This window comes from Macrosteles quadrilineatus, unplaced genomic scaffold, assembly GCF_028750875.1.
Source record: "Macrosteles quadrilineatus isolate MER2022 unplaced genomic scaffold, UCM_ALF_1.0 Scaffold_5__1_contigs__length_97177068, whole genome shotgun sequence".
Taxonomy (NCBI): Eukaryota; Metazoa; Arthropoda; class Insecta; order Hemiptera; family Cicadellidae; genus Macrosteles; species Macrosteles quadrilineatus.
In genome coordinates this window covers 19,377,473-19,393,757 of record NW_026542598.1, presented here as the reverse complement: position 1 = coordinate 19,393,757, position 16,285 = coordinate 19,377,473, and the positions used below count along the sequence as shown (strand labels likewise).

General features: G+C 30.6%; 1 protein-coding gene across 1 annotated transcript in view; it reads right to left on the bottom strand.

Moving 5' to 3' along the window:
* Positions 1 to 16,285, bottom strand: part of LOC128995144 (uncharacterized) — a 298,362-nt gene that overhangs the window by 17,319 nt on the left and 264,758 nt on the right. Inside the window, exons 16-17 of the mRNA XM_054420057.1 lie at positions 12,084 to 12,263; positions 8,003 to 8,026 (exon numbers count right to left, since the gene is read on the bottom strand). Coding sequence (XP_054276032.1) covers positions 8,003 to 8,026; positions 12,084 to 12,263 — 204 coding nt within the window. The remainder of the gene's footprint in view (positions 1 to 8,002; positions 8,027 to 12,083; positions 12,264 to 16,285) is intronic.

Below are 16,285 nucleotides of genomic sequence, written 5' to 3'. Positions count from 1 at the left end.
TTTTATTTCCTTTTATAAAACATCGGGATGTAAAAAAAAAAAACTCTTAAAACCCCCTTTTATGTTATCAACCTATCAACATAATTTGCTGCTTTTAATATAACACATGAAACTAAGCCTTTATTTGGAATAAATGTAATTATATGTAAAATCTGCGCCATTTGTATTGTTTCTGAAATTCTAATGATCTGAAAATGATATTAGTGATTCAGATATGAAATACTAAAATACCATTCAATTACATTAAAAAACTAATAAATAGTATAAAGAGTGTGTATCAATAATTGTTATTGATGATTCTTAATAAAGCAATTCTCTAAATCAATATGATTGACCTTTGGTCCAACAATTGTTTAGACCTACTTTAAACATAGCCAAATAAATTAGGCTACTTTAAATAATACGAGGAAATACGAGGGACCTCCTTGTGAAATAAAAATGCATTTTATCAAAACAAAATATACTGTTATTTAACAATAACTAATATAAACTTAGTTGTATTATAGTACATATACATTTTGCAAACATTTAGTACGATTTTCAGTTCATGTATATGTTTTTATTTTCAATTTAGAAGGTGGAATAAATTAAGTTTAATCGTCTTAAAAACTAGTTCTGTAGCTAAACCAGTTTCAGTAATGGATTTTTAGTAACAAACAGTTTTTTAAATATATATTTAGAATTGTAAAACAACGTACAACACAATATTTAAATACACGGTATTGTATTATAGTCTTTAAAATGAATTATTGTTACAATGAACATAATTTGTTTGATGAAACAGTTTATTCCGAAAAAATAAGGTTAAGCTCAAGTAGAATGTACTCGTATATAAATAACCGTGAAAACAATATACATGATAATTTTCACTCGATAATGTTTTGGCGATTGATACAAGTTATTAAATACTTTATTTCATTGATAAAACAACTTAATGCAGGTTTTTGACAAAATCTTTGTGTGGAACAAAGTAAAAAAAGTAATCGCCAAAAATACATTTTTATAAAGAGGGTAAAAACGATTTAACTCCCCGTCTAAAAGAAGATCATACTTATACATCTTTAAAATACAATAGCATACATAACGGAAGGCATTTCGGAATTTTACTAAATTAATAATACAAAGTAGGAATATGAAGATACTGAGCAATTGGGAATGCACTCTAGAAAATCTCCAACATAGCGGGCGAGACTAGAAACCATCTATATGAAAACCAAATGGAGCATATCATTTTTCAAAACAAAATTAACCGTTTAAAATACGTATGTAGAGCTTAAAAAGAAAATCTGTAAAGAACTTACATATCGATGCAGCATAATCTTTAACTGTTGATAAATACATATTTTAAAGAAGTGTAACTTTCTGCAGGTACTTATAAAACAACGTCTAGCAAATTCTTAGGTCAACCTTCCACCATTTATCATATAAATTTATTAAAATAAAATAAATATTCCATGGCACATAAGGAAATATGTATACAAAAATCTATATACAGCGTATGCCCTTAAGAATAACACAGTAGCAGTTGTAGTATCATATAATGTTTCAATGAGAGCTTCAAAATGAAAAAAAAAAAAGATTTTTGAACAAAACCGGTAGATCTCTTCATCTTAGATTCAATCCCATGATTTAAAAATCCTAATTGTAATTTTTTATATTATTTTACATATGATATAATTGTTTATACGAAAAAGCAACCGGCAAAAATAACACAATTATCATCGTGTACAAAATATTACATATATCATCGATTTTTATTTGAGCCTTTTTTGGAGTTGGATGGTGAGGGCATCCCGTCGAGGTTCCCGTTTTCTTGACTTCCTCCAAGAACCAAGGGTTGACCAAAGGGGCGGGTCCCAGGAGCGTACTGGGGAGGTTCTGGAAACCATTATTGGGAGAAAACTTAGAAACTTAACGGAGAAACAAATGTAAAGAAACAAAATCAAAACAATAAAACTCCCTCACACATATGTATCTTTAAAACCCGGACCTGTTAATTTCTTGTTATAATTTGAAAATAAAATCTTTTAAGATTTTAGCTGATTCTGCAATGATACAAAATAAATGGTCTAAATGATTTTTAAAAGCAAATTAAGTTACTTTAAATAAAATCGAAAGTCTTGCTTGATAGTTTTTTAATGATTTTTGCTCCCTCCATATAAATTTAGCGCAACCATTACTGGTAAATTTATTGGTATTTGCTTGAATTAGAATATGTCTTTTAAAATTATGTAACATGGTAAATTATTTTGTATCAATTAGTATTTGTTATCTTGGAATTTGTTGTCTTGAGCAAAAATCGCACTGGCATTAACAAAATTGAAAGATAGTTGCTTTTTACAACACATTACTTTATAACATTGATGACATTATTGCTTTATAACATAAAAATAATGTTGATATATTGTATTGGAGTGTAACAAATAATATTATTGACACCTACTCTTAATTTGTTTGATCAACCATGTTTAGCATTTTATATTTTATAAAGCAGTATTGACCTAGCCGTCATTTTTTGTAACTCCCACAATTTTTGCTGCGAGACTACAAAAACCCAAAGAACATAAAATAGAAAAAATACAATAATTTTGGATATGTCAAAAAAGCAAAGTTAATTTTATCTCCGAAGTTTAAATAATGTAGTGCATCAATGTAATACTCTAATTTAATATAACATCCTGAGTTAAGATAACACTGTCGCTTTGAATAGGTGAAAAGTGAGTATATTTTCAATTTGATGAACGCATCATACAAAATTCGACATAAAATAAGAATAAAATAACAGTTTATGCCATTAGCACTTGTTAAATAGTTAAATAACTTTCGTAAAAGGATCAAATCCGTAATTTTTTTAATGCTATATAATGTTTTACCGGAAATTGAATTAACTGTAGTATTCAGTACATGGTCTAAGTGAATTAAAGAAATATGAGTACAACTATTCTCAACATGCCTCTCTCTATTTCATTAATTATTAGCTCATTTTAAGCGTAATATTTTTTAATACAGAATTCGATTCGACAAATCAATTTAGAAAATTCTCCTTCGAACTTTATAACAATAGTAACTAAGTACAAAAATCAACTTTACAGCTACATTAAATTTAGTTGATACATTTTTAAACTATTGTAATTTCTTATACATAAAATACAATCTAACATGTATAATGTACAAACAAACATATAAAAGCAACAACACATAATTTCTGTCATAACAGAACACAGACAAACGGGTAGAGTGAGAGTTTAGTTGTGACAACGTTTGAAAACAATATCATGAGAGAAGAAATGTTAGGTATTAATATTGGAAATTATTAGATGGTATGAAGGGCATACTGATCCTTAAGTTGTTAATTGATTAAAGTCAGGTCAGAAAACAAAGAATAGAGATGTGTGGCTTGCATTCGCATTCTTTTAAGTTTGAAGTCTACTATGTAACTCCTCAATGTTTGAAGAAATCAGTTTACCAGCGTTACTAATAAAGCAAATTAGTTTTTGTTTGAAAATATCAATCAAATATGATTTTTGCACAAAACAAAAGCAAGGATGTATTAGACTTTCAACGATTAAAGGTGTGTTGGCCTTGGCGCCCCGCTATTTCTGTAAATTAACTAACTATAAAAAACGGGGAAAAGTATTTTTTCACTATGATATCTTTAGTCCCTAAATTGTTGCACCGTTTGGTCAAATCTACACTGCCTGGCGGTAATAGTCTTGAATATGTTGATTAGTGAGATATATTTTTATATTTTTAAAAGCAAATGTTATTTTAAAATTATTAAATGTTATTTTTTGGCAGTGAAAAATTAAAATAAAACAACCTATCCAATATATATTTGTAACTCTTTATTGTTGAATATATGACATAATTTTGCAAAAGGGAGTAAAAAGCTACAAAACCGTAATACAGAAACAATCAAATGATAACAATAATTTTAAATTGGTTTGTTCATTGTAACTAAATTTTGCTTTTAAAATTTTACTTTAATAGTAAACACAAAATAAATTAATACAAGGAGGTTTTTGAAATTATATGTCCGAGAAACTTTTGAACTAGTAAAACTTTGAATGTAGAGATTATTATATCATGAGCAGTTTAGACTAGAACCCCAAATGCAAAGAACCGTTTGATTCAAACTTCGTGCTGAATTTGATAAATATTTGTTTATACCTTACAATTCATACTGAAACAGTAAAAAATATCGATTCCAAACTCAAACCAGCTGAAAGACTGCTTCAGCATCTAGAGCATGAAATCGACATCTCTACTCCGTTGCACTGTAAGGTAGAAACAAACGTCAACAATGTGTTGAAGTGAATGTTCGTCGATGTACGCTGTTAATCTAAATTCTCACTGGCAAGCAAACCACTCTCAGATTTGACATTCAGGTGTATAGTACAGTGTTTCTAGCAAGGGTGGATCCACCAAAGGGGAGGTAAATGCCTACTTTCGGGTAGTGAGATAGAGCGGCCGTGTGATGACCTATTGCCAAACACCGAAAAACTGCGAACTCCTCCAAACAACCGTCGTTTTCGACCTGCTTCGTTGGTTGGCTGAAGTGGCATCGGCACCCCATAATCTAGGAACCATGGACTACATGTTACATCCGAACCATTGCTTAAGAATACACTCTAGATTTGTAGTATTCCGATACAAACTGCAAAGTTTGTATGCAAATTGACATGTTTCACTCATATTTTTGAAATTGATGTTGAGTGATTCGTCTCAAGATACCAAAGATGTAATGTTTCAAATAGTTAAAATAGTTATTCTTGACTCTAATACAGGTCTACTTATGATGTACTACAAAGGTATAAAACATCTTATTTTGAGCTTACTACACAAATTACCATAGTTGAATGCCTATTATCATTGACTAATGGATTCATTGTCAAAGCTATTTTTCATAGCAAATTGAAAACAAAGATACTGCATTTAATTAGAGTTCGTCTTAAACAAAATAAATGGGTTATATGTAGTGTTGCATGAGTAACATATACAATATCTTTTGACTTTTTTATACGAATGAATATACCATTTTTAAACTTCGGTTTGTGAACTTATAATTCATAATTGACCAAATATTTATAAACTTTCCAACTTGTTTATAAATGTAATGTTATTGGGGTTTTACACTAATCATGTGTTAGTAATCTCGTTTTATAAATGAGAAAATGAATCAATTACAGGAAACTACTTTTCTGAGAGTTAGTTATTAACGTTTGAGTTAATAATAGTTATTAATATTTCGATAAATAATGTATTTACAGTAAAACTTAAAATATAAAAAGTGTTTATATAGGCTAGTGTATTTCTGTTCTATATTAATAAAGTGTTGTTGAAGATGAAACCAAAGCACACAATATATTACATGACAGACATTACTTCTTTCTACAGACGTATTTACATTGGTATATGTTAGTTGAAAAGATTCATTCTGAAGATCACATAGAGGTAAAATAATTTATTACAACAGTTTACTAGATATATAATAAAATCTGTACATGTTAATTTGGTTTAAAACTATCATGATTGAAAGTGATAGACATTCATTTTATGAGACATTAGGCTTCAAATAATTGAATTGAAATCAATTAAATTTGCAAGATGGTGTCTTTTGGTTTATGAACAAAAAACTCCTTAACTGTAACACAGTTAACGGATTATACAATACACAATCAAATGCTTTAAATCAATTATGAGAAGATCCTATTAGTCTTTTGTAATTAAAATAATTTAACTTCTCTACTTACTAAACTTAGACCTACTCTCTTTAACAATCAAAATTGTATTTTTGAACTATATAACTGTAACTGTATTAGAATCGTGATCTCATGTAATAAATGTATCGATTAGTACTAAAACTGTAACTGGTTCAGAAAATGAAATAAAATAAAAGTACTAAATAAATGAAGGAAATGATATATGGGTCATAGGGAGTGTGACTAATTTGAGGAAGTTTTAAAATATTTAATAAGAAATTAAGATTTCTAAACATATTAAAGAAACAGCCACGTTACACACAAGTTATCCCTAAACCGTTATGGTGTATATAGTTGTTTCGTAGTACTCTTTTGCCTGTGTGATGACCTACATCATTCGTCTGGTTGCACCTTTATAATTTTCTTTATTACTTCTTGCTTACTTATTCTCAAAACAAAAGGTTTTGTACATTTAATAAATTTGTAAGATGGATCCAAAACAGCATTTATCTTATTTTGTTACCACACCAGAACATCACTTACCGAGGTATTCAACTATTTGATCCATTCACAAAGTATTTGTGTTTGTACATTTCAATAGTTTAGACAACAGGATAGTTATGTAGGAAAATATAAGGTGTAAAACTATAACAAATATATTTTGGTAAACATTAATACAATTTGTTTGGTGAAGCTCTATGTGAGATGTTTATAAGAAAGACAAATTTACAGCTAATGACCTCAAATTTACTATAACACTCGTTTAGGAGTTACAGCCTATGGAGAAATGACTTCCGGTGTACATTTTACATCATGTAGCTCATAAACAAGTAGGTTTATAGCGAAAATGCGAAGAGTAAATAAGTCTTAAAATTGCATCCACATTCCATAAAGACCATAAAATACACAGTTTTCCACTTTTCAAGTTTGCCACCATTTTTGAAATAATAGAATTAATATTTTTAACGAATTTTAGGATCTTTTTGGAATGTGGATGCAATTTTAAGACTTATTTACTCTCCGCATTTTCGCTATAAACCTACTTGTTTGGGAGCTACATGATGTAAAATGTACACCGGAAGTCATTTTTCCATAGGCTGTAACTCCTAAAAGAGTGGGTTTATCGAAAAAATGTCAAGTATAAAAAAGTTTTTTAATTGCATGTTCTACCTGAAAACATGATAAAATATAGGGTGTTCCATAAGAAATTTCAAAGTTGACCGCCATATTGGAAAATGGCGGCCATTTACAAAAATGTTATTTAATTATTGTTGAACTTCTTTAAAAACAAGAGAATGTTCCCCATTTAAAGTTTGCTGTAAAATCATTAGTTACTGAGATCCCAATGGTGGCACACTTAGGGGGGGGTTATGTTCCTGGGTAAGAAACATAACAAAATATCATATTTAAACTGTCCGGAAGTCCTTAGTTACTCACACAGCCACCATTTTGTTTTTTTCAGTTATTATTTTTTTCTAAAGAGTGGTTAAATATACGAAATGGAAACTTTGCACAAACATTTATGACAACTAGACAAAGCTACAAAAAAATTATGAAGATTTTTCAAATTCATAAATCAAAATTGCGGCCATTTAAAATTTTCTTTCTTAAATAACTCAAAAACCATTGATTAAAAAAAATTAAATGGCTGCCATTTTGTTTTATGAGTTTGAAAAATCGTGATAATTTTTTGGTAGCTTTGTCTAGTTGTCATAAATGTTTGTGCAAAGTTTCCATTTCGTATGTTTAACCATTCTTTAGAAAAAAATTATGAACTTAAAAAAACAAAATGGCGGCTGTGTGAGTAACTAAGAACTTCCGGACAGTTTAAATATGATATTTAGTTATGTTTCTTACACAGGAGCAATGCCCTAAAATATTGGTAGAGAGTTCCGGGACCTCCCGTATATGTATATATATATATATATTTTAAATTCTATCTACTTTAGGGTTATTAAAATATATGCCGCACTTGCACTTAATATATTTAAGGTAGATTAAAGTGTAGGTGATATATCTACTGGTATATAACTATAGGTAGAGTGAATTCAAAACATGAATACAAGATTTGTTTACATTTTACATACTACTTTATCTAACCTATTGATAAACTAATATTGTTACATAAAAGCATAATTAATCAGTGCGGTTGTTTAGTTTAATACATGTAAATACATTGTATTGTTTTGCACAGTTTTGAGTTCACTCAAACCATATCACATACATGGAATGTGTGATTGTGGTTGATGTTCTATTTTGTTGAAGGTGTTATCTATAGTCTACTCTACACATTTATGTACCTGAATATCTTAAATAGTGTCTCACTGAAAAAAACAAATTCAAATAAATATTTTCGTACCAATAAACTGTTTAAACCACATACTTATCATTATAATTTCACATAGAAAAGTATACAAAAACTATCGTAGATTCTTTCTCATAAATTAACTTCAAAGAAAATACACAGTTTTTATTATTTTTACTTTTATTGGGAAAAATAGCGAATGAAGGTGATCAGTTCAAGGTACATCTGTTTCGTAGAATGATTAAGCTAAACACATGTTTAAATAGTCGTTGGTGCCCAAAAGCTTTAGGTAATTAGGCATCAAGTAAATCCAGATCAAGAAATAGCGTTAAGTTATCTGAAATTGTGAATATATCAGTCGATATTACAACAAACTGCAAATCCGCAAAACGGGTTTGGTCCCAGTTTCACCGCTAAATATTTATAAGCCTCCTTTATTTGGTATTGTATCGACTCATCCCTTGTTTTTGATTGATACTTCCCACAAGCCTGGAACCAATTTTGTAAGGTGAGATTAAGATTTTAAAAGCCCCAACCTCATAAGCAAATAACAAATATTTCAAAATGTTTCGGTTCATAAGTATTAAGAAGGGTGATATATGAAATTAACTCCTAAAAATAAGTAAACGTTTTGGATTTCGTTAAACTTGTGCGCAAAATCCTATCTATTGCTATGTACTTTCATATATCTACTGTTATGTAACTTTTGTCATAAAAATCAAAGTTTACACACCAGAATATTAAATAAGACGTAAATTTTTAAACTGTTCCATATGGATGTTAACGAGTTTTCAAGAATCGTAAAATTAATGAATACACACCTAGTTAAAAACAAAACCTACATTTCAAATTTTTATTCGCTTTTTACATTGACGATTGTTGCATTCGGTGAAGAGGTCTCCCAAGAACTAAAAATAAGAACTAAATGTCAAAGGATATTAAACGATTCACTAGGTACGCTAGTTCTAAGCTAGAGCAACGTCAATGGCTGTAATTTTTGGAGCTAATAGAATTTGATAGGAGCTGATAGTTTAGAATTTGAGCTAGTATTTGTAAAATAACATATGGAGTGGGTCGAAGGGAATTTGATTATACAGGGATGGCTATCAGATAAAAGTGCGATTTGGCTGCATATTTGCGAAATTTATATCATATCAAAATTATTACAGTCGTGATTATGAAATGCAGCTGTCTAATTAAAATAATATTATAGTCGTTAAGGTATTTTAGAATTTAGTTAAAATTATCATTGTTAAAAAAAACCTTCAATTGCCCCTTTTTTGTCCTTTTATGAGAACTACATAAATTTTTTTTACCCTACCCGAATTTTTCGCCGGTAAACTCCATTGAATATAACTCGCTTGTCGCTAAAATGAAGATAATATCGATAGTTGTTTTTGTGTATATTTTTTGTGAAGAATATATTAATGAGATAGTTTAATAGTTGGTTATTGGTTTAATTTATGAGAAAACCCACCCCCTTGATAACTATATATTGTAGGTATAAGAAAGTAACAGATGAAGCCACTAGAAAAACAAAAGTATTCAGAAATTCTTACAATTTAATTAAACACCCAAGAGAATTCATACTTTGAAATTATATAGGTAAAACAGTAAAAATAACAGTATAGGTTAAATATTACGACTTGTTTAAAGTGAGAGTATTCTGTCTTGAAATTGATAATAACTTTTATTTAAATAATGTCTTGTGCATGGAAATGCAATTATATAATACATGGCCATACACATTTAAAGTTTTTACCGTCCCAAGTAATAACTGTATCAAACAAGTTTTTAAGATAAATAAAACTAATAGTTACAACGATAACAACCCATGTAAAAAACTATAGTTCGGCCGCTTAGAAAACGACCTCCTCCAGCATTGGTTTACCATTAGCGCGCAGGTCGTTTTCTAAGCGGCCGAGCTATAGCAATGTTGCATTTTTATTAGTCTCAAGGGACTGAATAATTAGAATTGCAATCTTTGACAAGTCATTCAAACAGCACTTTTTATTCAATATTTAGAGGGCCCACGCATTTTTACATTTTACTTGATATTTGTTCAAAAATGCTGCAAAATTAGACATTCGCATAATGTATATGTTTTATTTCCATGAATATGTCCTATTCCTGTGTACAGTTTTGCCTGGACCTAAATCGTAAAAAAATTCGCAACTAATTGATTTTTAATTAAGCATTTTAAAGAATAAAAAATTAATTAAAAACAAAACTATAACAATAATAGAAATGTACTTATGAAAAATATATATAATATTAATAGGGAAGCTCATCTCTAAAATCTAAAGTTCAACCAACCTAATATTATTATTTTATAATAATTTTTACCATAAAGAATCACTTATGCGATTGAAAAGAGTAAAATAAAAAAAAACAAATTTTAAGTACATTAAAAACGGTTTTCGCAGATTAAGTCTAATTACTTGTAAATCAATGTAACATATTATAATAATAACATGTATTCTCATTACATACATGTTATTAACTCACGATAAAATATTTAACTCTAGATAGTTTGAGTTCTAGTCTATATCATGTTTTTTATAACAGGAAACATGTTAGTAACAACAAATGCTGTCCAGAGAACATTCTTAAAACAGTACGAAGTAAATATAAAAATGAAACTGTAAAATAAATCACATTCACATAGAAATAGTCCAAGCGGACTCGCAGGCATGAATCGCACACAAGTGAACTGTACAACATTGAGAACAGTCAAATGTCCCATGCTAGAAATAAAAACACGTAGTTATGAAGTATGAAAAACAACAAGTCAAGACCTGGAAAAGTAGAAATTCAGCAACCTGTAAAGAAAACATGCATATAAAGCGAATGAGTTGCAAGCCACGATGCATAACCTGGAACACAATACATTCTGGCACACCTGTGCTGCAAAAAAACAGTTCGAATGAAAATAAAACACTCAAAAGTCAGATTGAGCATTTATTCAGCAGTAAATGAAACAGGATAAGCATAGAGTAAGGTGAAGTATTTTCAATATAGTTTAAATGTCACGTTTTGTTTTACAAAGCTACTATTTTGGTGACTGCTGTACAAATGTCACTGTGATAATACCAGGTATAAAAAGGTTTTGTACAACACCAATTTTTTTCAGCATGAACATCCTTTACATATAGGTCAAAGTTAGTGTGTCAAATGTAAATGTAGTCATTTATATTTCCAAACAGAGGAAACGTTTCTTAAATTTATGATCACTTTTTATACAGTACATTATTTTGGTTTTATCTGATATTAAGACATTTTATGCTTTTTCTCATAAATATTTACATAAATATACTAGATTCTAATTGTTTTCGTAGGCATGTTTGAAATTTTTTGTATTTTACTTATTGAGGATACCTTATATATCCTGCTATAAAAATGTTAATTTAAAGTTGTCACATATTTGGAATTCTCCTATATATTTTGTTTGAAGCCACCCAGAATAGTTAATTAATGTAAGTACTAAAAGTACCATGAATTACCTAAATAAAATTTTACCATTACAGTAGTAGTAAAGTTCAATTCTCAACGGCCAAAAATTTTGAAATTACAATATAAGTCATAATTAATTGCAAAATTCATAAATAACAGTTGTTCTTGCTTTCACGTAATATTTGCCATCTCCCTCTGCTTCAAAAATTCGGTGTACTTTTAACAAACAATAATTTGTCATGAAATATGACTAATTATATGACCACAGATAATTTTCTAGTAAAAAGGTTCAGTTACGTTTTACTAATTCTCTCTGGTTTATTTCAACATAATACAAGAAAGTATTTCACACCAATTGTATTGCTGTTCCATATAACAAATACACCCTACACAATGTTAATTTTAGTTGTGTGTGATCAGGTAAATTTGTGGATGTGTAGAGATTTGTAAAGTACATTACGATTGGCCAACCTGGGCTGGACGCTTTACTGGAGTGTAAATAATTTACTAAATTATCGTAGAGTTTAATCAGACAGCTGTGGCATGTTAGTGTTAAATTGTGTGCGATCAGATAAAATTAGTGGATGTGCAGAGATTTGTAAAGTACAGTATGATTGGCAGACCTGAGCTGGAAGCGTGGGGGGTGGGCCCCACAGTGAGGGTGGAGGCGCCCCGTAGCATGAGCGGGGGCCCCTGTTGGACCCGCCGGGCGGGGGGGTTACGAGTCGAAGATATCTCCGTAGCCTGTTTGAGCACCTGGTACACGGCGTCCACTTCGCCGGGAGATGCTTGTTCTGAAGAAGCTGGCAGGCGCACACACACACAAACACATGCGATAACTTACAAACCTTACAAGCTGAACATAAGAGGATCCTCACCAAGTTTGGTTGGATACGAAATTACAATAAAACATTGTCGCAATAGCAATATGAATAATGTTTGGTGGGGATGAAGAGTGATTGTCAAAATTACATAGTTGTAATTCTTCACATACGTCTATGAATTAGGAGTTTCATAGACTCATTTGGACTGAAAATTTCTTCAGCCTTATAAAAAAAGTAAACTTGTAACAAATATTTCTATAATTGTTTGCAATTTTTGACGTTAAACTTTTGAACACAAATAAAAATTGATCCTTGTGTTCAGGCTATGAAAAACATCTCAATTTGTAAACTATTTCCTGAATAGGTTCTCCAATCAAAAGTTTCTATTTTTATACAGGGCTTTTAGACCCAACGAAAAATTCGGTATTAAAATGAAGCGTTTTGATCTCTAGTTCCAAAATATAGAAATTCAGTTTGCTTAAAAATCAAAATGATAGAAAATAGGATTTATTTTTTTACCATCCTTCTAGCGTTGTCATAATTCTAAGAGTATTTGTATTAAATATGTCTAAACATCTTTTCAAAAGTAAGGAAATGTTTTACTATTGATAAAAAATCACCTATACTCAAGCTACGGTAAAATTCCATAATTTTCCCAATGATATCCTTTGTTTGACCTCGACAAAAATAAATTACACTATCAAATACCATATAATATAAAAACCTAGGAACCTGGGGATCAAAAGTCAAAATCGGACAAAACACATTTAGACAAATCAAATGGTTAGTGTTTGAATGTGTTGGGACCACCAACGCACATCCTCTTATGTTGATGTGATGATGAAATGAGATGTTATTTACATTATTTGATGATGTGATGTCAGACAAACACGGCAGACAACAAACAAAGTGTGACAAGCCTCACACGTTAGTGACAGACCACAACAACCAGCAAACAGGGACATCTGGGTATTGCAGATTCGACAGATGTTTGCGATAGACAAACTAGAAGTTGGGATTTAAGTTCATCTATGGTCTTAAACATTATGCTGGCTTAAAATATACAGGATGAATAAAAAGTCAAGACCCCCCCTCTAATATTTTTCCAAGTAAATATTCAGAGATATCCTTTTGGTGGTCGAGCAATCTTAGCAGGAAGTTTCATTTTATCATTTTGAAATTGTAGAGTGTCCCCCCAAAAGGGGGGATTTGGGGGGCAACTCAAATATTTTAAATGTAAATCCCCTTCAAGTGACACCTCATTTTGAAGTGTTTACAAAAACTTAAAGAATGGTGAAAACTAGAGGTCGCTATCTCTTCTCTATCCAAAATGGTAGCCCGTCAAATGTTGTGGAAAATCAACGGTAAAATTGTTAATATTGGCTGCCATTTTGGATAGAGAAGAGATAGCGAGCTCTGGTTTTCACCATTCTTTAAGTTTTTGTAAACACTTCAAAATGAGGTGTCACTTGAAGGGGATTTACATTTAAAATTTTTGAGTGTCCCCCAAAAGGCCCCGATTCGGGGGACAACTAAAAATGTTTCAATAGAAACCCCTATCAAGTGACACCTCATTTTGAAGTGTTTAATCAAACTTAAAGAATGGTGAAAACCAGAGCTCGCTATCTCTTCTCTATCCAAAATGACAGCCAATATTAACAATTTTACCATTGATTTTCCACAACATTTGACAGGCTACCATTTTGGATAGAGAATGGATAGCGACCTCTAGTTTTCACCATTCTTCAAGTTTTTGTAAACACTTCAAAATGAGGTGTCACTCGAAGGGGGTTTACATTTAAAATATTTGAGTTGCCCCCCAAATCCCCCCTTTTGGGGGGACACTCAACAATTTCAAAATGATAAAATGAAACTTCCTGCTAAGATTGTTTCACCACCAAAAGGATATCTCTGTATATTTACTTGGAAAAATATTAGAGGGGGGGTCTTGACTTTTTATTCACCCTGTATAGAGGGCTCAGCACGGTAACTGCGTTAATCCACATTAAACAAATTGGCATTTTGGTCACTTGTATTAAAATGAAAAACAGCTAATTTTTCAACATCGTACTTTTCTACTACTTTTCCCACTGCTGGCTCTCTACTTTGCTCACTCTGAATTGAAACTGAAAAAAACAATATTTCCCAAGTTTATTTTACTTTACAGTATTAATAATCTAAAGTAAATCATCTTTATGTTTAACATATTAATCCTAACAAAAATGTTTATTCAACAAATTATGGGTTTGGGATCATTCTGTTTTCGACTATTTGTTGAATACATTATATGGAATCATCGTTCTACTAAATTGCCTTTTAAGTATAACTGTAGAATTGAATGTCGTATCCATGTGCAAATTGTCAAGCTTCGTTTGTAATTTTTTCTCGTTTAGTGCCACTTTGCTCACAAGTAGCATGAATAAGAAATTGTTTTTAATTCGAGATATGGCTGTAGTGTTGGTTGAAAAGAAGGGCAAGTGACCGTGGTTTTTAGATAGCAACGGGAGGTTTTTGTATTCATAAATTCATCCGTTATTCCAATATGCAATTGACTTGTGAGGAGTTTTTATTTATAAAGTGTATTTTTTACCACTCTTCGATTATTGTATTGCACTTTTCATTTCGTTCAAGATTCATGTTCGCGGATGGCTATCAGTTATACAACTATGATTGAATAATAAATTGGAAAATACATTTAATCGCATAAGGAGTACTCCTTAGGTATTTACATTAACATGGCTATTGAACAACAGATTAATTACAACCTGATACCTACAAACAACTGCCACTTTCCATTCTCTTCTACCAACAGTTCTGCCACTAGGTTAATAAAAAAATTTGTGCTAAACCCATTATATTTTAATTTAATTACGTAGGTATACGGGGTGTTTCAAAATGACTCACCCGGTTTCAACGCTTTATAACTTTTATACTATTAAACTTACCGCTATAAAATACGCATCAAACGAAAAAGCAACTCAAAGAGTTTATGCCTACCGAAGACACATTATTTAATAAAATTGATCCAGCAGAACTGTAGATTTAATTGTACAAAGTTAAAAAGTAATCTCCAACTTTTTTTAACACTAGAAATTTGGAGGTTACTTGACATTTTGCAAATAACTTTTAAATGGTGAGGAAATCGACCAAAGTGGAAGGTAATATTCCGAAAGGGAATAAAATTTCCTACAATGTACTATTATGCATTTTTTGAAAATACTCAAGAAAGGTACCAAAAATTGCTTAAGAATGAAAAAAATTGAAAATCCCTGTCTTCAATGTAGACAATAGACATAGCAAACATTAAATTTCACACTTTTTTATTTTAAGGCAAATTAAGTATTTTAAAGAAATGCATAATTGTAGATAGTAGGAAATTTTTTTCTCTTTCGGAATATTACCTTCCACTTTGGTCGATTTCCTCACCATTTAAAAGTTATTTGCAAAAACGTCAAGTAACCTCCAAATTTCTAGTGTTAAAAAAAGTTGGAGATTACTTTTTAACTTTGTACAATTAAATCTACAGTTCTGCTGGATCGATTTTATTAAATAATGTGTCTTTGGTAGGCATAAACTCTTTTTAAAGTCCTCGCCCACTATACGATTTCGGTCGTACGACACTGTGTCGGAACGACAACATTTCCACAGTGAACCATTGGATCTTATGAGAGCTCGCCCACTGTACGATAATCTCACGACTACGACAAACTGTCGTGAAGCAGTCGTCCACTGCCACTGTGATCCACGACTGTCGTACGACTGTTTTACTCGCAGTGGCGTACACAATCAAATGGGCGCCCGCCCACTATACGATTTTTATCGTATGTCGTGCGTTCTCCCCAGTAGTCTTATATATAATTTTTGCAATTAACTCATACTTAGTCATTATTATAGTTGTTATATCACTTTGCGTATTTCTTATCGTGAATAAATATTTTTTACTATTCATTCATACTTTTTTATTATAATGTTTGATAAATATTTAAATTAAAAATAATTAT